This window comes from Sminthopsis crassicaudata, chromosome 1 (genome assembly GCF_048593235.1).
Source record: "Sminthopsis crassicaudata isolate SCR6 chromosome 1, ASM4859323v1, whole genome shotgun sequence".
In the NCBI taxonomy this organism is placed as follows: Eukaryota; Metazoa; Chordata; class Mammalia; order Dasyuromorphia; family Dasyuridae; genus Sminthopsis; species Sminthopsis crassicaudata.
The window spans coordinates 394,052,768-394,077,660 of NC_133617.1; the positions used below are offsets into that span (position 1 = coordinate 394,052,768).

A 24,893-nucleotide genomic window follows, 5' to 3' on the forward strand; every position below is an offset into this window, starting at 1 on the left:
TTTCGTGTTGTGTTTATTGTCCTTTAGTTATTCCATATGGTCACATTGTGGTACATTGAAAAGTATGCTGGAATGAGAGTTGGGGTACTTTTCAATCCTGACTATAGTCTTTCAGGTGTGTTCTTTTGATTTCTACTTTATCTTCTGATTCTAAAATATTTAAGTAGTTTTCTTTTATGATTTCTTAAAGTATAAAATATAGGCTCTTTTTGTTTATTGTTATTGTTCATAGTTTTCAGGTAGCCCAGTAATTCTTAATCTCTCTCTCCTCAATCTGTTTTCCAGATTGGTTTGGTTTTTTTCCTCTGAGACATTTTACATATTCATTGATTTTTTTCAAACCTTTGACATTACTATGTCTTGATGTCTCATATAATCATTACTTTCTATTTTACTAATTCTAATTTTCTTGGGATTTTCTTCAATACCTTTTCCCAAACTGATAATTCCTTTTTTTTTTTCAAATCTTTCTTCCATACTCTCATTTTCATTTTTAGCTCTTTTTTTATTCTTCTTGTGTATAAGCTGCATATTACTTTGAAATTTTGCTGAGAGATGTTTTCAAGTCATTCTCTTCTGTGTTTGTGTCATGAAGATCCCGGTCACCTTAGTAGCTCTTTATGGCCAGATAGATACCTTTTTTGTTTGCTTATTCTTCCAGACTGTTTCTTGACTTTTGACTTTGTACCCCCAGTACCAGGGTCTGGATATTTCCGGGAGTGTGAGTGTGGGTATGTGAGGACAAGGGTGTTGAGCCTGGCTTTCTGTCCTTTTAAGTTTTTCTGATACTTTCACAGCTTAGGTTGGGCATCAGCAAGCTTTTAGTTCTCCCAAACTGGTATGATCCAGGGAGAGATCTGTTCACAATCCTTTGATCCAAGATCTGCCAGTTTCTACTGACTTATTTATTGAGTTACACATAGTTGAGAATTTCAGTGATTGGACTCAGTCATAATTAGTCCATTCAGAGATTTTTTAGTTTTAGAGTGACTAAATCACAAGCTTTCCTTTGGTCTGAGACTCCTACTGTAGTTATCCCACTGTAAATTCACCCCCAATGTCTGCAAACCTCTCTGTCTCCCCTAAGTCATAATGAGCTGGAAAAAAAAATGACTCCCTGTGGTTTTTTTCTTAGCTATCCCAATTAGAACTCAGACTGACTTGTTTTCTAGATCATCATGGAGGAGTCATGGTGACCTAAGTTCAATTGCTTCCTCTCATTCCATCATTTTGACTAAAATGGGGGGCAACTAGTGGATAAAATGTCAATGCTGAAGTCAGGAGGACCTGAGTTCAAACCCAGCCTCAGACATATAACACTTTACTAGCTGTGTTACCCTGGACACATCACTTAACCTCAACTGCCTAGCCAAAAAGAAAAAAAAAAAAAAATCCAACTATGTAGCACTGAATGAGTCTATGGTGTTTAGTTTCTTCATCTATAAAGCAAGGGACAAGTACAACAGAAATCTAGACTTCTGCTTGGTTTCAGAATATCAGTTGCATAAATATGGGATGAGAGAAATACAGTTTTAAAGAAGTTTGTGAGCTTTTAGTAAATTACAGGCAATAGGACACAGCATCCCCATTCGATCCTGACCAATATTTCATGGTGCAGAGATTAAATCCCACATTTAATTGATCCACTTCTATGGTTTATTAATAGTATAAACACTGAGCTGATAGACAATGGTACTGAAGATATGTATCCCCTAACCAACTAGATACCATCTCAAGTCTATTTAGTTCTGGTCTGAAGAAGTGAGTCAGTACACATTTTAGGAAAAAGCAGAACTATAATCTACCTCAGTGACCCAAAATGATTAAGGAACAGAACTGGAAACAATAAGTGGAAGTTACAGGGAGGTATATTTCAATTAAGTATAATACACTCTTCCTAACTACAGCTGTCTTCCACTAGAATTGTACATTTAAAAATATATATATGCTATCCGATGAAATGAATAGCGCACCAGTCCTGGAGTCAAGGACCTGAGTTCAAATTTAGCCTCAAATAATTAACACTGTGATCCTGGACAAGTCACAACTATAATTGCCTCACCCAAACATATGCCATCCCCCATGTCTGGAATACTCTCCCTCATCCCCATCTGCTGGCTTCCTTGGCTTCTTTTAATTGTCAATTAAAATCCCATTTTTTACAGGAAGTTTTTCCCAACCTCTTTTAATTCTAATGATTTCTCTCCCTTAATTATTTCTGACTTATTCTGTCATGCCTTATTTGTTCATATTTGTTTATTGATTACCCATTAGATTGTGGGCTCCTTGAGGGCAGACGCTATCTATTGCCTCTTTTTGTATCCCCAGTGCCTAACACATAATAGAGGCTTAATAAATGTTTGTTGACTCACATTCTGAAATATTCAGGATCCTATCACAGTGATCTACATAGCATGCCTTAAAATTCTGAGAAACTTTCAGGAGAGTTAAGAGGACTAAGACTAGGCACAGACTTATCAAAAACCATTAGCTATGAGTGATCAGTGAATCTTTGTTTATACAGATGAATGACATTTTTGTTTTCTTCTGACTCCTTTCTTATAGCAACAGCTAGCTTCTGTGTGCATACTTTATTCTTAAATTAAGTTCTATATTCCATTATATCTAGATGTCTTCTATAAAGTTAGATATCCTTTTTGTGTTTAGCTTGTAAAATAAATTGTTTCTCTTTATATGTGATATTGTCTCCTATAAGAAATCCTTTGATTGTATGGCTTATATGCTATCTTCCTTAAGCCTACTGAGAGGCCAGAATAAATCAAATCATCTCATTTGGTTCTGGTGTCTTGACTAGAGGCAAACAGTTTTTTGACTGATTCAAACAATCAGAAATAAGTGTGCAGGTGCCAATTAATTGTAAGGTCAAATATAAGGGACCTGATCTGTTCTGCCCTGATATAGCAATTATAGGAATGTAGATCTTCCAAGAGAATACTGAGATACCAAAGAAAAGGATAGGAAGGAGCTCACACCATCTTGATTGTATAAATATAGATTTATTAAGATTTGTTAGGTTAAGTGTAATTTAAGGGAGTAGCTCATGAGATCCAGTCCTTAGTGGCAAGAGGACAGAATGGTATAATGGATTCCCACATCCATCCCAGATCAACTCAGATATAATATAAAAACAAAACAAAGACATAATACCAGGAATAGTCCAAAGTTGCTTGCAAGTGTTCACATGGGATAGTTGGAGCTTAATTTCCTATTTATATTTACTCAAGGTAATTTACATTATTCTGTGGAGCCATGTCACATTTCCATTCTAGCTAATATCACATAACTCAGAACTTTTCTTCCAAAATAATCCCCAAAAAAAGTAAAGAGAAGGAAAATAAGTGGACCTTTGGGACTGTTATACTTAACCCTAGCCTTAAAGTGAGCTGCTAAGATGATTCAGGCCAGTTCTAATGGTCTTCTGATGGAGAGAGCCATCACAACCCAGAGAGAGGACTGTGGGTACTGAGTGTGAATCACAACATAGTATTTTCACTTTTTTGTTGTTGTTTGATTGCATTTTAGGGGTTTTTTCTCATTTTTTCCCTTTTTTGATCTAATTTGTTCTTGTGCAGCATGATGATTGTGGAAATATGTATAGAAGAATTACATATCTTTAATATAAATTAGATTACTTGCCCTCTAGGAGAGGGGATGGGATAGGAGGGAGAAAAAAAATTTTGGAACCCAAGGTTTTGCAAGGGTGAAATTATGCATATGTTTTGAAAATAAAAAGCTTTAAAAAAAAAGGGGGGGAGCTACTAGATTTACTGATTATTTGAACAAAACTACAACACACCTCAGAAGCAAGCAGCCTGGAGCACATGGGAGTAGCTAATGGAGCTTGAAAAACTACCAATTTTATCTTCACTATATCCATTAAATGACTCAATTCTTGCAGTGAGTGTGATAAATAGTTCCTTTTCTCAAACCCTGCAAAAAATCTAGTCTTCATTCAAACAAACATGTATATGTCACCATGTGCAAGATATAATAACACTTAACAAATTAGTTAATGAACTCAAGAATATTTGGATTCAAAGAACCCCTATTTATAAAAAGAATTCAGGAATGCCAGACCGGGTCAGACATATGAACCACTGTACCTGTCCACCCAGTTATAATTTCATAACTAACCTAAAGGTACAGAAAGCAACCATATGAGGCTTTCATGTTTGTAAAATTAATTATGGGTTACCCCAAGTATACTAAAGGTCAGGAAATAATCAGCTATAAAAATATTTGTTTAGGGAAATGCATTCCAACTTGAGATGTCACCTAACAGCAAGAGAAAGGGAGAGGAAGACTGAGATACTTGGAAAGAAAAATATGCTGATTTTTTTTTTTTTTTTTTGCATGAGAAAGTAACTCTTTTATTCCAAGTGATTGGGAAACTAAATCAGAGCTAGAGCTTATGCCCATAGGTGATCCGAAGCATATGGGCTATTCATAACTCAGATATTTGTAAGTCAAGGACATATATCTCACAAGATTAGTGAGACATGATATTTCTACTTGTTGGAAGCCAGCTCCTTTAAATTTAAAGGCAATAAGGGGTGTTCCATTTCTAAGATGATACAGTTTGCAAGGACCACCTAAGTCTAAATTCAAGACCAGGATGAAGTTGTAGAGAGATCAAGAATGAGTGTGACATTTTGTGTAAGAGCTCACCAGGTTAACCCTGCTCCATCTCACCTCAGACTGTTTTCATCTGCTTTGCACAGAGGACACCCTCCAATTCATCATTTCATGCACCTAGAAGCAGAGAAGCTTCTGAGAAAGTGGGAGCTCCTGGGGTAACAAGGCAGCCTTGAAATTAGAGGATATCCACATGTGCAAAAATGTTTGTGGCAGCCATCTTTGGAGTGACAATAAACTGAAAACTGAATTGGTGCCTATTAATTGGAGAATGGCTGAATAAATTATGATATATGAATGCTATGGAATACTATTGTTTTGTAAGAAACAACTAGCAGGATGATTTCAGAGAGGACTGAAGAGACATACATGAACTGATGCTAAGTAAAATGAACAGAACCAGGAGATCATTATATATGGCAACAACAAGATTATACAACAATCAATTCTGATGGACATGGCTCTCTTCAACATTGAGATGATTCAAACCAGTTCCACTTGTGCAGTGACTAAGAGAGCCATCTACACCCAGAGAGAGAACTGTGGGAATAGAGTGTGAAAAACAAAGTAGCATTCTCACTCTTTGTTGTTATTTCCTTGCAATGTTTTCTTTCTCAGTTTTTCTTTTTCTTCCTTCTTGATCTGATTTTTCTTGCACAGCAAGAGAACTGTATAAATATGTATACATATATTGGATTTAACATGTATTTCAACATATTTAACATGTATTGGATTACCTGCCAGTTGGGGGGGGGGGAAGGAGGGGAAAATTTGGAACAAAAGGTTTTGCAAGAGAAAAAATAAAATAAATTTTTATGAATAAAAAAAAGAAATTAGGGAGTGCCCCTTTCCCCACACCCTCTTTTCCTGACACTGATGCTATAGCCTAAATTGGGCAGAATGAAGGAAGAACTGAAGCTAATCCTGGAGACTGGAAGGTGAAAATCTAAAACCTATGAAACCAGCAGAATGGTACTAGGTGGAAACAGACAGAAAGGAATTGATGGGATTGATCACCCCAGTGGAACTCCAGCACAATAGGTCAGAAGACAATTCTAAACCCTAGTACTTTCCTCCTATTTTCTGCCATGTTCTTATCAAGCCAATTCAACCCATACTTCCTTGATCCTCCTCCATAGTCCTTGAGCAATCATGGTGACTAACAAAAGGACCAGAGGGAAGTCTATAATTTATTTACAATAATCTTACTTTGGTCCAATAAATTACTTAGCCCTTAAAAAGCTAAGTTTGTATCTCTGAATAGGGTCAGTAAGCAGGAGATTTCCCTAAAGCTTAGAGATGAGAGATCTTCCCATTTTACTTGTTTTTAAGCATATTTCAGGTCATACTCTTAGACCCACACAGAACCCTATGTCATCTATGTTCAGGTGCCTAGGAGAGCTGAGCCAGCGGGAGAAGCAATCAAAGACCTTGCTGTCAAGTGCCCTCTGGTGAGCAGTAAGGATTCTACAGCTGTTGGCAAAAGCCATGCACAGGCAATGCACACCTAACATTACCACTGGGCTAATGGGTCTCAGGGTAGTGTCACTTACTAGTAGTAGTGCCACATTCCCTAGCTTATTAGTCAATCAATTAACAGCCTGATTCCCTGTAGATTACAGAAATCAGAAAAAGTAGTCAGGGGTGGATAATTATAGTTTCTACAACAGTACCACTGCATACCCCTCTGGCACTTGTAGCACCTATATCCTCAGATTTAGTACACAAATCTACATTCTTTTATGCCATTTTAAATGGCTATCACTTACACTTAAATTTAAATGCCACTGAGCTCAAGGACCATCTTTTTTTCCTCTCAATAGTATTTGATTTTTCCAATTACATGTAAAGCTAGTTTTCAACATTCATTTTGTTAAGATTATGAGTTTCAATTTTTTTCTCTCTCTCCCTCATCTTCATCCTCTCCAAGACAGCAAACAATATGATGTAGGCACACATGTATAATCATTTTAGACATAGTTCCATATTATCCATGTTTTGAAAGAAAAATCAGAACAAAAGGAAAAAAACACACAAAAAAGAAAACAACAAAAAAGGAGATAAAAAAAATACTTCAATCCTCATTCAGTCTCCAAAGTTCTCTCTCTGGACATGGATGGATGGCATTTTCATCCAATATCTATCAGAAATTGTTTTGGATTAGTATCTTGCTGAGAAGAGCTAAGTCTATCATAATTGATCATCACATAATATTGTTATTACTGTCTACAATGTTCTCCTGGTTTTAAGTATTTCACTTAGCATTAGTTCATGCAAGTCTTTCCAGGCTTTTCTGAAATTACCCTGTTCATCATTTCTTATAGAACAATAATATTCCATTACATTCATATACCATAACTTATTCAACCATTCCCCAACTAAGGGCATCCATTCCATTTTCAATTTCTTGCTATCACAAAAAGAGCTGCTACAACATTTTTGCACATGTGGGTCCTTTTTCCTCTTTTATGATCTCTTTGAGGTATAAACCCAGTAGTGGCACTGCTGGATCAAAGGATATACATAGTTTAATAGCCTTTTGGGCATAGTTCTAAATTGATCTTCAGAATGACTGGGTCAGTTCACAACTCCATCAACAATGCATTAGCGTTCCAGTTTTCCCACATCCCTTCCAACATTTATTATTATATTTTCCTGTCATCTTGGCCAATCTGACAGATGTGAAGTGATACCTCAGAGTTATTTTAACTTGCATTTCTCTAATCAATGCATTTTTTTCATATGATTATATATGGCTTTAATTTCTTCATCTGAAATTGTCTGTACATATACTTTGACCATTTATCAATTGGGGATTGACTCTTGATTCTTACAAATTTGAATCATCCAGTTCTCTACATAGTTTAGAAATGAAGCCTTTATTTTACATTAACTGTAAAAATTATTTCTCAGCTTTCTGCTTTCTAATCTTGGCTACATAGGTTTTGTTTGTATAAAACTTTTAAATTTAATGTAATCAAAATTATGCAAAGACTGTCTTTTGCCTCTTTGTATCTCTAGAATTTAGTATATAATAAGTTCTTAAAAATATTTATTCCTGCAATAATTATTCAGCTCTTTTCTCTAATAGCTGCTTTCCTTAAAAACAACTATAAAATTACTTTTTCACATGTTTTATTACACACGACATTTAACTATACAATCAGAATCCATAAAGTCAAAATACTAGGCAGCACACATCCACCATATCTACAAATAGGCAAATATTCATCAATAGGAGGACCATGTGATTTAGTGTAGCTCATTTTACAGGTTACAGAGCACTTTCCCACAAGAATCATATTTTAATCTTGGTGAAATGAGGTGAAAGGAAGCATGCTTCTAGAGAGAGAACCAAATCACTTATTATCAGGGAAGTGACAGGGCTTAAGAAGTGTAGGTAGAAACAGAAGACATGGCTGAGTTCTAGAAGTATGGGTCAACTTGAAAGAACATCAGGATCCAAAGGGCAAAATAATGAAGTATAATCTAAAGGCAGACAAAGAGTCTGAGATACTGGATCTCCAGAAGGATCTATGGCCACAAAGGATCTTATATCCCAAGTTGGCTTGCTTGGAACCAAATCGCCTCCTGTCTCCATGCCTTTGTTAGTTTTCTCTACTCTCTTCCACCTTTTGGAATCCCTATCAAGGTTGAAGATGAATCTTCAAGGTTCACCTCAAGAACCATATAGACTTCTTTTGACACATATTCCCAATTTCTTATATTTAATTTGTATTTTCATAACTGTGCCCACACTAAGCATAAGCTGTTTGAGAGCAGCAACTACCGTGAATTGGATTATAAGAGTCAGCTGGAGACAAGTCCCTGATCCCACTGGTATTTCCTGTGCTGGAAATACCTAAGTTTGTTCAAGTTTCGCTATGAGGTAAGTAACATCAACATTATCTTCACTTTACAGAAAGGAAACATGCACAGAGATTAACAACTTGATCATAGTCACACAGCAAGTAAGTGGCAGAACCAGGAATTGAACCCAGATCCTCATTGTCCTATGCTGTAGGGTAAACTAATAAAAGGAGTCTGAGATTTAGACTAAATCAGAAATAGTTCAGAACTGATGAGCCCATTGTTTCTCACATTTACTTAATTGTGTGATCTTTTAAGGTCCTCTGAGACTCAATTCCTCAGCATTTTTTAATGGGGAAACAGAATTGCAGAATAAATCTTAGAAGACAAGAATTACTGAGTCCTCTCTCCCCCTTGAAGACTAAGTCCTAGGATACAGGAATTAATGACTCCCTTCTCTCTGCCTTGTACACTAAATCCTAGAATACAGGAATTAATGACTCCCCTCTTCCCCTTGTATACTAAATCCTAGAAAAGTAATTAATGACCCCTGTCTCTGTCCTTGTACACAAAATCTTAGAATACAAAAATTAATGACTTCCCTTACCTCCCACCTCCTTGAAGCTAGAAGGAGCTAGTTAAAAGGAGTCAGGTCCCTGTAAAAACTCTGTAATATAGGAAATATAGATTAAATTATTACCCTACTTTTTACCAACTGAATTAAAATTACTCTTGGCATCTGCAGGAAAATATTAAAAAGGGAAATTAATCATATTACTTCCAACATGTAGAGGAAATTGCCCTCACAATAAGCAATGCTGGTTAGTAAATACATTGCCAAACAACAACAAACAACAAATGATGAAAGCATCAACAATGATTCTCTGCCATTTATTTTAAAAGTATAAAGATCCCGTATCAGCTAGTGGGAGACAACAACTCTCAGGAATCTCAGGGGGGACTGAAGCACCAAAGTTGGACTGATGGGATTACAGATGTGATGTCAGCAAAAAAGAGAATTACTAGAATATGGCAGCACTCCAGGTGAGGAGTCAGCACCTGGGAGGCTAACTGGGGGCAGAGCAGTCCAGCATTAAAGATGACTCACTGGCTTTTCCTTTGTATGCAGAAAAAGTTCCATCTCTGATTTAAAAAATAAATAAGGTTTCTATTTTCTAGTTCCTAGGGATTGCAGGGCAATGATTGGCAAAATAAAATGGAATGGCAAAGAAAGCACACAAAAATCTGTTATCTATAGTCCCAGGAACTGAAGGGCAATAAAAAAAAAAAAAAAAAAAAATCCTACTAGAACTACAAAAACTACTTTAAAGCTGAGATACACATTACTATATTTCTGGAAACAGCAAGACATCTTCCCAGAAGTTTAGAGAATAAGGTAAAATAATGAGCTAGCAAATTGCATAATTAAACAGAATATACTTTCAATAAGAACTGAACTTCTAACAGAATTATTTTCTCTCTAACTTGGCCATGGCCAAAGGGGATAACTTTAAAGTATCTTATTTTGGTAAAGCTTTAGTCTTAAAGAATTACAACGCTCTTAATAGTTTTTTTGGCAAACAATGTCAATTCATTCACTATAATAACTGTTGCATTTTTAAGAATCCAAGTAATTTGGCATATCTTCATATACATTATGAAAAAAAAAAAGATTAAAAACTTCAAACTAGACAATATGCCCAGTATACCCTATGGCAATCACAACTTAGTTGATGTCAATGTAGTGACTTACAGTCAATTTGTGAACAACCAATTTGTCACCAGTCATTTAAAGGATCTTCCTTCAATACTCCTATAGGTGTGTCCTATGAGAGCTAATGATTCCCACTCTAATTTGAATTGCATAAAGAACAGATCCTCATTTTAAAGCCTATTAAATTTTGCTCCATAGCTCATTAAGCCTTGATTGCCTGAAAAGATACCATCTGACAACACAGATATAGGCATCTAACTCACTAAAACCCACTTCCAGGATGTATTGAGAACCTTTGGTAAGTCCTTGGGTCACAGAGCCTTCTGGTGTTAATTCCATCCAGGGTTGGTGCCCTAAATCAGGCTTCTTAAAACTTTTTTCACTGGCCACTCTTTTTCCACCCAAGAAATTTTTGCATGATCTTGGGTATATAGATTACAAATCAAACATTTACTGGTAATAAATCATAACTTCACAACTGCCACATTCAATTATAAAATCCCATATGGGGCTGCAAACCAGTTTAAAAAGCTATGTCCTACACTGATACATTGTTGGTGGAATTGTGAATGCATCCAACCATTCTGGAGAGCGATTTGAAACTATGCTCAAAAAGTTATCAAACTGTGCATACCCTTTGATCCAGCAGTGTTACTACTGGGCTTATAACCCAAAGAGATCTTAAAGAAGAAAAAGGGACCTGTATGTGCAAGAATGTTTGTGGCAGCCCTCTTTGTAGTGTCCAGAAACTGGAAACTGAGTGGATGCCCATCAATTGGAGAATGGCTGAAAAAATTGTGGTATATGAATGTTATGGAACATTATTGTTCTGTAAGAAACGACCAGCAGGATGATTTCAGAAAGGCCTGGAGATACTTATATGAACTGATGCTGAGTGAAATGAGCAGAACCAGGAGATCATTGTATACTTCAACAACAATACTATATGAGGATCAATTCTGATGAACGTGGCCCTCTTCAACAATGAGATGAACCAAATCAGCTCCAATGGAGCAGTAATGAACTGAACCAGCTACACCCAGTGAAAGAACTCTGGGAGATGATTATGAACTGCTACATAGAATTTCTACTCCTATTTTTGTCTGCCTGCATTTTTTATTTCCTTCACAGATTATTTTTATCTTATTTCTAAGTCTGATTTTTCTTGTGCAGCAAAATAACTGTATGGACATGTGTGTGTGTGTGTATATATATATATATTGTGTTTAACATATTTAACATGTATGGGTCTATTTGCCATTTAGGGGAAGGGGAAGGAGGGGAAAAGTTGGAACAAAAGGTTTTGCAAGGGTCAGTGCTGAAAAATTACCCATGTATATTTCTTGTAAATAAAAAGCTATAATAAAAATTTTAAAAAGAAAAAAGAAGCTGTGTCCTAAAGGACCAGGGATGATCCCGCAGTTTTGTCACTCTGACCCCCAGGTCTTGGGGTGAGTTTTTCTGTAGACCCAGAGCAGAGCCTTCCAGTGTTCTGACTTCTGTTCAAACAACGTCTGCCTCCTCATTAGCAAGAATCATAGCCCATCCATAACCTAAATTGGAGAGAAATTTTTTTAATTTATTAATTTTTCTGGTTATATTAACTTTTTAAATACACATTTCTTTATGAATCATGTTAGGAGAGAAAAAGAACAAACGGGAAAAACCACTAAAAGGGAAAAAAACAGAAAAAAGAAGTGAGCATAGCAAGTGTTGATTTACATTCGCTCTCCATAGTTCTTTCTAGATGCAGATGGCTTTTTTTTTTTTTTTTTAAGAAAAAAGAGATTTGTCTAAAGCCTAAGTCTGACCACAGTTACAGATGTAACTCACCTCCTGATACACCAGGGCCCCATCCCTCTTTCCAGCCTTACCATGCGTTTTGCCCGCCCCCCCCCCTTTCCCGCCTTCTCTCTCTGTCTGAGCTCCAGGGGCTGAGGTTCCTCTCTCAGGCGCCGCTCTGGATCCCCGCTCTGTCCCTCTCTGCAGCGTCTCTGGGTCCTGGGCTCTCTGGCGCGCTTCTCCGGGAAAGGTTCCGCCTAACTCAGCATACGGGGACTACCGAGAGAAGCAGTTACAAAGAAGAGGTTATTAGCACATTCACAGAACAAGCTCACGGAGCCCCCTCTCTCCCTCACTCCTCATTCGGGGTTTTCTTGTCATAGACACTGCGGCGGATGAGGAAACAGGCACACGGGGTTAAAGGGCACGGCCAGGCTCACACAGCTAGTAAGCGCCTGAGGCCGACCCCGAGTGCTGCTCCTCCCACAGAGTGGCTACCTCTTTCGTACTTTTGCCCCCTGTAAGGCGGTAAGCGTCTCCAGGGCAGGGACACTTCACCTTTGCACTGAGGTAACCCGCACCTCTTACGAAGGAAGTGCTTAATGACCGCCTCTTAGTAGGCTGGATGTCTGATCACTGGCTCCTCTGGGCTGAGGTGCTTAATAATAAAGAGCAGAGCTAGAGACCCCGCCAGGGGGCAGCAGACGCCACTACCACAGTTACCGCCACCCGCTCCCAGAAAAGGAAGGGGCTCAGCAAGAGGCGCTCCAGAAGTACAAGCACTGCGCGTGCGCATGACCTCCAGTGAAAGGCGGGGGGAAAGGGGCTGGGCGTGCGTGAGTAGTTCTTGACGGCAGTGTGGCGGAAATGAACCACCCTGCAAGCCCTTTGACGACAGTCCCGTCTGAGCCGGAGCGCCACCCAGCAGTGTGGCCGTCATGGCGTCGCCCTTCAGCGGGGCATTGCAACTAACGGACCTGGATGACTTCATTGGGCCGTCTCAGGTGGGCCAGGAGTTCCGGGGGGGAAGAGCCTCAGGACGGAAGCCTGGTGGCTGATGGTGGCGAGGGTCTGCAAGAAGGGGTAGGGGCACCAGAGAAGGGTTGTTAGTGACGTCATGGAGGGCCGGGGGCGGGGCTTATCTGAATTATATGCTTAAAGAATTACGCTGTCGCCGCCTTCCTTTGGCGTTCCTCCCATTTCTCAGATGGGGAAAACTGAGTTCCAGCAATGGTGCTTTCTCCAGCTTTCTGTGAACCCGCTCAGGGACCCAGCTCCTCCGAGGGCCTAAGCCAGGACTCCTCCCTCTCCTCACGGAGAGTGGCAAAAGTTCTAAGTTTAGCCTGGTCTCTAGTTCTGTTTTCGAATCCTGCCTCTGACACTGGCTCCTGTCCACGTGAATTCGAGCTGCCTGGGACTCGGTTTCCAGCCGAGCTGCCCCAGAGGGGCCCTCGCGGGAGGGGAGAGAGAGGCCTTGGCCTGCGCACCCCCCTACACACCCACACACGCACCACCTTCCCCTCCTCCGGTGTCACGCGGCCTTCTCGGGGAGGAGCCTGGGAGGAGCCGCCGGGGCACCGTGACTCAGCGCTTTGGAACGGGCCTGGCCGGGCCGCGCGGAGGCTCGGTGCCGGCTCCTTTCCTCCGCCCCCGACGTTTGCCGAGCCCTTTACTTGCGAGGCGGGTCTCCCAGCTGCGAGACTGCTCTCAGTCCGTAGTGTCTGTGTGCCCTTGGTAAAAGTCATCACTCCCGAGGTGGGGCAGAGAGCGGAAGGCACTTTGTAACATTTACGAGCCCGGTTCTAGCTGTGAATTGTCGCCACGATGGCTGTGCCTGGGGCCGAAGTCACCCGGCTGCTCTCTTTGGTTTTTCCATCATTCTTCCGGCCTCCACACATCCTTTGCATTTTTAAAACGGGAAATAAAAGCAAAAAGTCAATAGTACCTGTCTGTGTATGAGGGGAGGAGGGTGTCTCCTTCCGAGGCCAAACCCGGTGGTTATAATTACGCAACCCTCGGCTTTGGTTTCTGCTGGCGCGTTTCGTTTCTTTTTAGTCTCTGTGTAAATACATATGTATACATTGTGTCCGGTGTTTGACCCTACAGATGGCGCGGACGGCTTCCCCACTTCTGTGAATATTTCATAGCCATCTTTGTAAATGAATCGGTAATATTCTGCCACCTGCACGGAGCGCACTCTAACCCTGACCCCAGTTGTGGAGCCTGTACTTTGTTTCCGTTTTTGTCACCACAAACTGCTGATCTTTATACATTTTCCTGCTTGGGACCGCTCTGTAATCCTGATTAGAGCCCTCTTCCCAGGCTCTTTGTGCTGTACTTTATACTTGTCTCGGTCCCTGAGGGGTATTTTATCTGTGAGAAATGACAGCATGCCCGGAAGGATTCTGTTCCTCTTAGCTAAGGAGGATTTCTGGCACTATTGGGTTAGCCTCGGGGAATCTAGGGAGAAGATGCAGAGAAAGGGAAGTTCTTGCATATGGTCTATGCAGCAGATTTTCTAATGCAGAACATTTCTCACAGACCTCCCTCTCAGGAGCAAAAGCAGCATTTTGTCATCCTGAATTTAGTGACCACACCTCCTGTTTGCTGCTGTTAAAAAGGAAAGTCGAGATCTTTAGAGGGGCTGGTATAGACACTTGCAGGGCGGACATTGGCTAGTTAGAGTGAACCTTTCATGGGCTTTTTTTATGATCAGCTGAATAACCTTGGGTTCCTCCACAATGTTAGAAAACTGTTCTCTGTGTGAAAACAAGGTAAGCAACTCTTATCTTGTACTGAAGATTTCTGCTTGCAGAAACAAGCCTCAACAATTAGCTTATTTTTACTATTTCAGGATTGGTTGGAAAGAGAAGGTGAAGGGCTGAAGAAGTGAGATACAAAATGAAAAAGTTAATGCACATATTTGATAATATCTTTGTAGGTAAATTTTAAAATAATCAGTAAAGCTATGTGAGACCTTTTCAATTCTGCAGAAGACTTTATCAGACAGAAGTTACTGCAATGTAGTTTGGAGTCCGGGTCCTATATGACTTAAATACGGGCTGTGTGACGGATCTTGGACTAATAACTTTATGTATAAGATGGAAATATGGTATTTGTACTGCTTTCCCCATAGGGTGATTGTGGGGAAAGAGCTTTTAAATTATAAAACCCTGTGTTATGGTCAGGGTATTCACAGTGAATAAAAAGTATTGAACTAGAAATTAGCAAGACAAGGGTCTCGATGCTAGTTCTGCCATTTACTTGCTGTGGGATAATGAGTGAGTGCCTTCCTTTCACCGGGCCTCTGTTTCCTTCTCAGAAAATTGACAGGGTTAGATCTAATGATCCCTAGGAGCCCTTCTAATTCTACCTACGTACATTGTATCTCTGATAACTAGGATTTTCTTCCTCTTACACTATTTGGCTTTTGTATGTTTTTTCTGGCCTAGGATTGCATAAAGCCTATGAAAGTTGAAAAGAAACTTGGAAAAGGCACAGCCAAGATCCAGATTGAAGACGATGGGACTTATTTCCAAGTTAATCAAGTAAGAACTGGGGGGCTTTTCTCACTATTCCTCAACACAAAATTGCAACTAACATCTTGAGATCCATTTTTCTGTTCTTCCAGCTTGCTTTCCATCTTTGAATGCTAGTTACACAGAAGTAATTTATGTTTTATATCAGTCCTTGGATTTTACAGAGCTCTTCTCTTGTAATCAGGGAAGGATGGAGGAGTCCATTCATATAGAACAATGAATGTGATTTGTTCAGCAAATGATATTCATTTAAGAAAGATATGGCAAGTGACTGGTCTCTTTTCTCTTTAGCATGTTCAAGTTTTTAAAGTGAGATTTTCAAATGAAAACTACTTATCCTGAGTGAACATCTGTTGCATAATTAGCTGATGATATAATCAAAATCAAACTCTTTATATTAAAATCAAGCTACTTCACTGAATTCTTACCTGGTTATAATTTGGATTGAATTTATATAATTCAAGTAGATCTACAGTGATCTAATAGCAGGAAATGAAAGCGTGTCCGAGGATGAAACTTGAATGTCATGTAGTGGGAAAAGGCAGTGGCTTGGAAATGAGGAGGCTTGTTCTAGTCCCCAAAACAGTTTTGCTGCTTGTTGTGGCTATATAACTATCTGAGTCACTTGACTTCTCAATAGGCTGAGAGCCCATATTGACAGAGGGCTGTGTGCAAAGCATTATTCTGAGGAGCCCTTAAGAGACTGGTCACACCCTTGTGTTATGGTAAGCATATTCCCACTTGCTTCTTTTTTTCCTGGGCCTTAATTTAGAATTCCCATCTGCTGAGATATATCTTCTCTTCAATCTCTCTCCATACTCAGTCCTCTCAGCCCTATCCTTCCTTCATCCAGATTACCTTTTACTTTTCCATTCTACTATAACTTCTGGATTCCCTATTTTGTTGCTGGCAGACTTCCCTTTGTCCTAGATCTCTCTACTCCACATTCCTTCCATCTTTTTATAACAGAAACTTGCCTCTTTTTAAAGACATTGGATTATATTGACTGAGCGATCACTGACCACCCTTTCCAGTACCAGTTGCTCCTCCTTTCATTCACTGAGCAGATAGAAGAAACATATTTCTTCCATTTCTGGTCTTTCCTTTTGCCATCATCATTTAACTTCTCTTCCTTTAAGGTTCCCTCCATCCAGAAGTATGCTGGTAAATATTTAATAAAGGACTCTCTGGGGGGAAATAGATGTGTGACAACATTTTAAAATTTAATCTACATTATTAACATTTTCTCTAACTTTATTAAATCTAGATAATCCACAAAGCAATATATCAAGCTCTGATTTGTAGCCTCTGAAGTGTCACTGCTCACACTGAAATTTTAAAATCACCTCTCACAAAGCTAGCTCCAGTACATCTTTATCATCTAGTCCAGTGATTTATTGAATTCACCCACTTACCTTACTCTTTCTTTTCAGAAAGAGTTCATTACATGGCTTACAGTTTTCCTTTTCAAAGCCTCTGCTCTCATACTTAGGGAATTTGATGTATATGTGGAGGTCTCCTCTAAAACTTTGATTTCCTGGTCTTCTATTGAGTGTTCTACTAGTGTTATACTGAGCTATGAGCCCTGATCAAGCTGATTCTGTATTAAAGTTACTTATATGAAGAGAGGAGCAAGCAAAGTGCTCATTATCAAATGTGGAGAGTCATAGGAGAGCACCCATGGTATTTTTGCATCTTTCTACTAGGACCATAACATAGCTAAGTTTAATTAAGCTATGTAGTTTTCCCCCAGCACCCAATACAAGATCACAGTTAACAAAAATGCTTCTGAATTGGGGAGAACAGCCTAGTCAGAGGCTGAACTGAAGCTAGAGCACAGGTCTCTTGACTCCCAAGCCAAAAGGCCTTTTTACTAACCTACACTCAGGGTTGCAGAGGTAGGGATGCTAGAACTGGGCCATGGGGAGAATTCAGCAGACTTGTGAATAGGGACAAGAGCAAGGGGGTGGCCCAAGGCAGAGGAGCAGAGCATTCTGAGCAGAAGGAAAAATGAGCCCATGAAGGTAGGTCATATATAAGAAATGGCAAGTAGTCTGACTCAGCTGGAAGGCAAAGTAACATGGAATGAAATAGCATGAGACAAGACTAGAAAAACAGGGTTGTCATTGTGGAAAGCAAATTAGAAATATACCAGAAAGCTTTTAAACAGTGCATATCCTTTTACTCAATAATGCCACTACTAGGTTTATACCCCATAGAGATCAAAGAATGAGGAAAGAACCCATATTAACAAAAATATTTATAGCATCTCTTTTTGTGGTGGCAAAGAATTAGAAACTGAAGAAATGCAATAGGGGATGTCTGAAGTTGTGGTACATGTGGTATATGAACCATTGTGCTATAAGAAGTGATGAGAGGTGTTTAACATGTATAAGACTGCCTGCCATCTAGGGGAGGGGGTTGAGGGAGGGAAGGGAAATGTTGGAACAGAAGTGAGTGCAAGGGATAATGTTGTAAAAAATTACCCATGCATATGTTCTGTCAATAAAAGCTATAAATTAAAAAAAAAAAAGAAAAGAAATGATGAGAGGGACAAGTTCTGAAAGACTTACTTTATTCAGAGTGAAGTGAGCAGAACCAGAAGAATTTTTTAATACAGGAATAGTAAAGTTATTCAACCTTGAGGGACTTTCGCTCCAACATAGTGACTCACCACTAAAGTTCCAAAGGACTCATGATGAAAAATGCTGTCTATTTCCAGGTAGAGAGTAGATGGACTCAGAATGCAGAATAAGCTCTCTTTTCTTTCATATTTTTTTTTTTGACCATGGCTAATGCAGAATTTTGTTTTACATGACTATACATGGTATATGTCATGTTTTGTTTTTTCTTTTCTTCTCCATTGGAGGAAGAGGAAAAAGGAAGGAAAAATTTGGAGTTGAAAATAAAATTGGGAGGCAGCTAGGTGGTGCAGTGGATAGAGCACCAGCCTTAAATTCAGGAGGACCCAAGTTCAAATTTGGTCTCAGACACTTAACATTTCCTAGCTGTGTGACCCTGGGCAAGTCACTTAACCCCAGACTCAGGAAAAAAAATAAAACAAAATAAAATTGAATTTTAACAAATAAACTCTTAATAAAAAGGGGAAAAGGAGAAAATGAAAGATAGTGTTGTACCATATTATGGAGGGCTTTACATGGTAAGGAAGTTAGACTTTATCTGGCAGATGGCAAGATGCCAGTGAAGAGTTTCGAACTGCTTCCTTCTGCATAAGGAAGATAAATCTAGCAGCAATGTGATGGGTAGATTTGGAGGGAAAATAGTAATGGTGAATCTGTATGAGAGCAAAGACATTTAGAATAGGAAGGAGGGAGCAAGTGTGTGTCATTTCTCAGATGAGAAAGAAAGGAAAAAGAATGGGTCAAAAGGACCAGATTTTCAAACACAAGAGACTAGTGATGCCACTGATTAATATAACCAAGTTAGAAGAATGAGCAAGTTTGGAATGAAATAACAAGCTCAGTTTTGACCATATTAAGGTGCTGTACCAGTAGAATGTCCATGTGGGCAAAAGTCTGGAATGCTTTAAGATAGGTCAGGCTGAAAATAAAGATTGGGCATCACCTACGAAGATGAGATTTTTGAAACCGTAGAAGTGAATGAAAGGGCCTACCTAGGACACAGATCTGTAGAGAATGCTCACCTGAGGGAGTCAAGAAGACAAGGGGTAAGCAAAGGAGACAAAGGATAGTTAAAAAAAGCAATAGGCAAAAGGGGGAGAGGAAGGCATCGTGGGCACAAAGAACAGCAGCAGAGTTTGGAGAGTTGTGTTTTTTGGCCAGAGCACTTAGTGCATGAGAGAGCAATAAGATAAGGCTGGAGATATGTGGGGGGTAGAGAGGGACAACAGAACAGGGGTTCCCAAGGACTGGGGGAAAATAGGATAAGTGATAGGAGAACTGAGTTGGAATGTGATTGGAGAAAAGTAGAAGTGATTTTTTTTTTTTTTTAGTAGCAATTCTCAAATATTTTGGTACAATACACCTTTGTAATTAAAAAATTTAACTAAATTTTAAAATAAAAAAACAACAGCATTGTTGATATGTTTTATCTGTTGATATTTACTATATTTGAACTTAGAACATCTTTTATTAATATGAAAATCATTCTGACCTTTAAGACCCCCTAAATAGGTCTTAGGCACTCCCAGGAGTCCTCAGACCACATTTTGAGAGCCTGAATCAGAGGATTCAGGAGGGAGTTAAATTATGCTTGCACCTCAAGTGATGAGACTAGACAGCTAGGACTACTAGGACCTGACTTTGGCAAACTCACTTGACCAAATTTAACCAAGAGATTTGTAGATTAACTATAACCAGTCTCCCCAAGGTTGCTCTTCCAAACAGCCTGTGGCTCCTGATTGGAGGTCACTTTCTAAACAACTTTTTATATAAAGACTTTTTAGTGTATAGTAAAGGCCCCAAGGGTAAATGAGAGGTACTTTAGGTTTCCCTCACTATCTCTACTCCCTCCTCACCCCTACTGTACCAGTAAGTTGTGATATGTTAAATTCTGGTAAAGGAGCAAAAAATGTCAGAAAAGACTCTTTACAGATCATTTGGTCCCCACCCAATTTGTCCCTACATTTTTAAAGTTGAGGATAAAGAGCTATTGATTTTCATTGAGCAAAAAGTAAGTCAGTCTTTACCAAATGTGAAGCTTAGAAGTCCAACATTTAACACTGGGCTATTGTGTTTGTGAAGTTCTAAGTTTCGCATCAATAAAGTTTAAAAAGAAAGGTCTGGTTTCCTAATTTCCAGATAGCTGAAAAACTCTCAGCTCTGCCACAGTATTTACCCGTGAGGGAGCTAAATATCCTTGTCAGTCAGATCTGCACTCCTGAGCCAATAAAGCTTTTCACAAAGATTCTATACTGTTTACAAAGCCAGGCACACCATAGGTTGCTATGTTATTCTGAGAAACCAGATAGTGCAGTGAAGAGACTTGAATTCAAAATACTTAAACTGGGATTCCAGGGCAAGTCAGTTATCTCTCTGAGCCTCAGTTTCCTCACCTGTAAAAATATACATTATCATACACTGGCTGCCTTACAGAATAACCTTAGGAAAGTTCTTTTTGGTATCACAGAGAACTCCATAAATGAGTTGTTATTTGTTTTTGCTATTCTTAGCTTCTTCCTCCGTCTCTTTTCCCTGTCTCTCTTTAGAATTCTGGATTACAAAAGGCAAAGTAATTATTAGTACCAAGAGCTGAGAATTGAGAGTTAATTAAGTTGGAGCCTCAGGGGCCTGCCCTTCTTTTCACCTTGGTAAAGAGAAGGTGGGAGCCCTAGCTTGCCTGCTCAGAGTTTGGGGATCAGATAAGATGATAAGCACTTGAATCTTAGGGGCTGCCTGTGCCAGGCTACAGGACTGTCACTATTGTTCCTTTGACTCTTTCCTTTGCCACTTTCTTATTTCTGGCTTCCCCTGGACCATTCTTTTTCCCTTCTCATCATTAGAGAAAGCAAGCATAAATATGCTTTTCTGATTTGCCCTCACTTTCACCAAGGCTGTTAGAAAATTGAACCCTCTTCAGATATGTGATTAATTAGTATAAGGAACTCACTCTGCCAGTGCAGGTTCAGTAGTCTTTGAACCTGAGGCACTAAGAAGTTGAGTGACAACAGAACTCAGAGAGAGCCCTGAAAGGGCCCCTGCCCAGGGCCTCAAGGTTCATATATGTCAAAAGTGAGACTTGAACCTAAACTTTCTTGACTCATAGGTCAGCTCACTGACTACTGCACTGCATTGCCCATTGTGAAAATAAACTTAGACTTAAGAATATAGCTGCTCTTCCCCTTCATTGATTTCACTGCTACTTTTGTTTATTTCACTCTTTGAGTTTATTCTGTTTTATTTCATCTAAGAGCAGCTACAGGAAATCTGAATGGTTGTCTTTTTCCGCTATTTATGAATGAGTTTTTATGAAGTGTTAGAACTTGAAATTTAGGAATATTGAATGTGCTATTTTCCATAAACATTCAGCTTCAGGAGATAAGTAGACACCACCTAAAGTCATTCATTGGTTCCTAGGAAATACAGCTTTATAGTGTGTGGGTAGTTGGTTCCACAGGAAGTGTTAGAAATGGCAGGATAATATGACAGTCATTCAGAGAGGTTAGACAACTTGAGGAAGAGCTGATTTGAAGGCTACTTAGCTTCTGCTTTGTATTCTTTTTGTCTGCCCTACTATGTTTGCTTTATATGTATACTGTACATATCTCCACATAGGTGAGTTTTGTCTACCTCATTAGCACGTGAGTTCCCTCAGGCCTAGGACTGCCTCATATTTCTCTTTGTATTCCCAGTCACCAGGCACATGTCCATACACAGTTAAATGCTTAACAATTGATCTGACAAACAAGAGTGAGATTTAAAATCTCAGTGGGGTTTGGTTATGCTATAGTGGTGCTAATAATCACACTTTTATATAGCTTTTTATACTTTACAAACAACTTTGAGAGGTAGGTAGTACATATATTAGGAAACTGAGAGGTTATACTGTAAAATATACAGTCACACAGCTGGAAAGTGTTGGAACCAGGACTCAGACTGAAACCCCAGCTACATCCTCGGACTCTCTCATGTAGGAACTTTTTCCCTCCCTTAGGCAATTACAAAATGGCATCAGAACCAAAAACATTATGGGTATAGAACTGACTGTTACAGGAACACTGTTGTGAATGCAAGCTTCTTGTATTCTACCATCTTGTTTGTTCATACCTAAGTGCTTAGTACAGTACCTGGGACATGGTACATCTGGCATTCAGATCCAAATATTAGAGGCAAATAAGCTACAGAGGTAACTAAGTGCCTTACTTGGAAGCAAGAAGACCTGAATTCAAATCCTATCTTAGAGGATTATTAGCTGCTGGGAAAATCACTTAACCTCTCTCATGCTGCTTATTTTTTTAATGATATCAAGGTAGAGAGGAGACAATTTCCCTGTCTCGTCCTTTCTAATATTCTTTTTTTTTTTAATTGTAGTAAGTTTATTTTTAATACACATTGTTTTATGTTTTATGAATCATGTTGGGAGAGAAAAATCAGAGCAAAAGGGAAAAACCATGGGAGATATGGAAAAAAACAGGAAAAAGAAGTGAACATAGCATGTGTTGATTTACATTCAGTCTCCTTAGTTCTTTTTCTGGATGTGGATGGCATTTTCTGTCCAAAGTCTATTGGAATTGCTTTGGATCACTAAACCACTGAGAAGAACCAAGTCTTTCATAGTTGATCATCACACATTCTTACTATGTACTGTGTAAAATATATTCCTGGTTGTACTGTTTCACTCAGCATCAGTTCATGTAAATCTTTTCAGGCCTTTCCATAATCAGCTTTTTCATCATTTTTAAAAGAACAGTAATATTCCATTACTTTCATGTGCCACAACTTATTCAGCTATTCCCCAATTGATTAGCATCCACTCCTTTTCCACAAAAAGATCTGCTACAAACATTTTTGCACATGAGGTCATTTTCCTTCCTTTATGATTTCCTTGGGATATGGAGCCAGTAATGGCACTGCTGGGTCAAAGGGCATGGACAATTTTATAGCCCTTTGGGCATAGTTTAGATGGCTCTTCAAAATGGTTGGGTCATTTCACATCTCCATTAATAATGCATTAGTGTCCCAGTTTTCTCACATCCTCTTCAACATTCATCATTATCTTTTCCTGTCATCTTAACCAATCTGAGAGGTGTGTAGTTTTAATTTGCATTTCTCTAATCAATAGTGATTTAGAGCATTTTTTCATATAACTATTATTGGCTTTAATTTCATCATCTGAAAATGGTTCATATCCTTTGACCATTTATCAACTGGGGAATGACTTGTATTCTTATAAATTTGACAAAGTTCTTTATCTATTTTAGAAATGAGACCTTTATCAGAAACATTGGTTATAAAGATTTTTTCTCAGCTTTGTGCTTCCCTTTTAATTTTGTTTGAAGGGTTTTGTTTGTGCAAAAACTTTTTAACTTAATGTAATCAAAGTTGTCCCTTTTGCCTTTCATAATGTTCTCTAGTTCTCTGCGCCGAGTTTCTGACTTATTATTTTCCAGTTTTCTCAGCAATTTTTGTCAAATAGTGAGTTCTTATTCCAGAAGCTAGAGTTTGGGGGTTTATCAATTACTAGATTGCTATAGGCCTTGATTATTATGTTGTGTATATCTACTTTATTCTACTAATCCACAACTTAGCCAGTACCAAAACCAAGTGGTTTTGATTTCTGCCACTTTATAATATAGTTTTAGGTTTGGTACTGCTAAGCCACCATCCTTTTTTATTTTTATTTTTTTCATTAATTCCCTCGATATTCTTGACCTTTTATTCTTCTAGATCTCATCCTATTTCATAGCACCTACTTCACAGGAGTTCTTAGGCTCAAACTAAATAATACATAAAGCACTTTGCAAATCATAAAGCACTATTTTATAAATGCAATCACCTATTACCGTAAGATTAGAAGATGAAGACTTTGTTAACTTTTTAAAGAAGTTTAATTGTTTTTATGTCAGCTTTATGCCGAAATAATTATGTCACTTGTCAGTTGTTTAAGAACTGTTTTTGTTATCTCCTCTAGGATGGAGGCTCTCGGAAGCTTGAAAAAGCTAAAATCTCTTTGAATGACTGCTTAGCCTGCAGTGGCTGCATTACTTCAGCGGAAAGTGTCTTAATCACCCAGCAAAGCCATGAAGAGCTGTACAAGATTTTAAATTTTAACAAAGTATGTGGCAGCAAACTTCTGAAATGTGTGTTTTCTTCAAATGCTATGCATGGTGTAGGACTCAAAAGTGTAGTTTACCTACTGACACTGTGTTTAAACATTCCATGGTTTCCATTAAAAATCTAGGATCAAAACATTTTCCAGGAGCTGCCTTCCTTTTTAACATTTCCTAAGTGGACTCTTCATGAATTTTATAACATGAAGCAATTTATTCTCAGCCTAAAATGGTGTTTTTCACAAAAGCCACTGTAGAATATTATTTGTAGCTTCTTTTGATATGATCAACTAAAAGTGACTGAATTTGATGTCCCATCTACGTAGAACTGATGAATATCTGACCCAGAGCCAAGGACATGTGTGTACTCTTTCAGTATAGTCATTTTATCTCTTGAAACTATCATTAATTTTTCACTTTTTGTTTTCCAGATTGCAGAGCCAAGTCAGCAAAAGCTAGTTATCATTTCTGTTTCACCACAGTCGAGAGCATCATTAGCAGCAAGATTTCAACTGACTCCTCTAGATACTGCCAAGAAATTAACTGCATTCTTTAAAAATAGAGGTGGGAAGGGGGCCCTTGTTCAAGTTGCCCTTGGATAATAAGGGGGTGTCCTCAAACTATCAAGGTGGGAAGTGAAGTA

General features: G+C 38.7%; 1 protein-coding gene and 1 long non-coding RNA gene across 5 annotated transcripts in view; one reads left to right on the plus strand and one right to left on the minus strand.

Annotated features, from left to right (window-relative positions):
• Window positions 1-11,499: 11,499 nt before the first annotated feature.
• LOC141549807 (uncharacterized) lies at window positions 11,500-12,716 on the minus strand. The gene is made up of 2 exons (XR_012484449.1): window positions 12,521-12,716; window positions 11,500-12,238 (listed from the first exon to the last, which is right to left on the minus strand). It is a non-coding gene; the product is annotated as an uncharacterized LOC141549807 (long non-coding RNA).
• Window positions 12,717-12,750: 34 nt separating this feature from the next.
• The window catches only part of CIAO3 (cytosolic iron-sulfur assembly component 3), a 30,095-nt gene continuing 17,952 nt past the window's right edge, over window positions 12,751-24,893 (plus strand). Inside the window, exons 1-5 of one of the 4 annotated variants that reach the window (XM_074279746.1) lie at window positions 12,823-12,966; window positions 15,415-15,510; window positions 16,142-16,226; window positions 24,112-24,255; window positions 24,682-24,814. In XM_074279746.1, the coding sequence (XP_074135847.1) occupies window positions 15,485-15,510; window positions 16,142-16,226; window positions 24,112-24,255; window positions 24,682-24,814 (388 nt within the window). In that variant the 5' untranslated portion in view covers window positions 12,823-12,966; window positions 15,415-15,484. Of the gene's footprint in view, window positions 12,967-13,113; window positions 14,737-15,414; window positions 15,511-16,141; window positions 16,227-24,111; window positions 24,256-24,681; window positions 24,815-24,893 lie in introns of those variants that run through there. The other 3 variants (XM_074279747.1, XM_074279744.1, XM_074279745.1) reach the window with 3 other exon arrangements.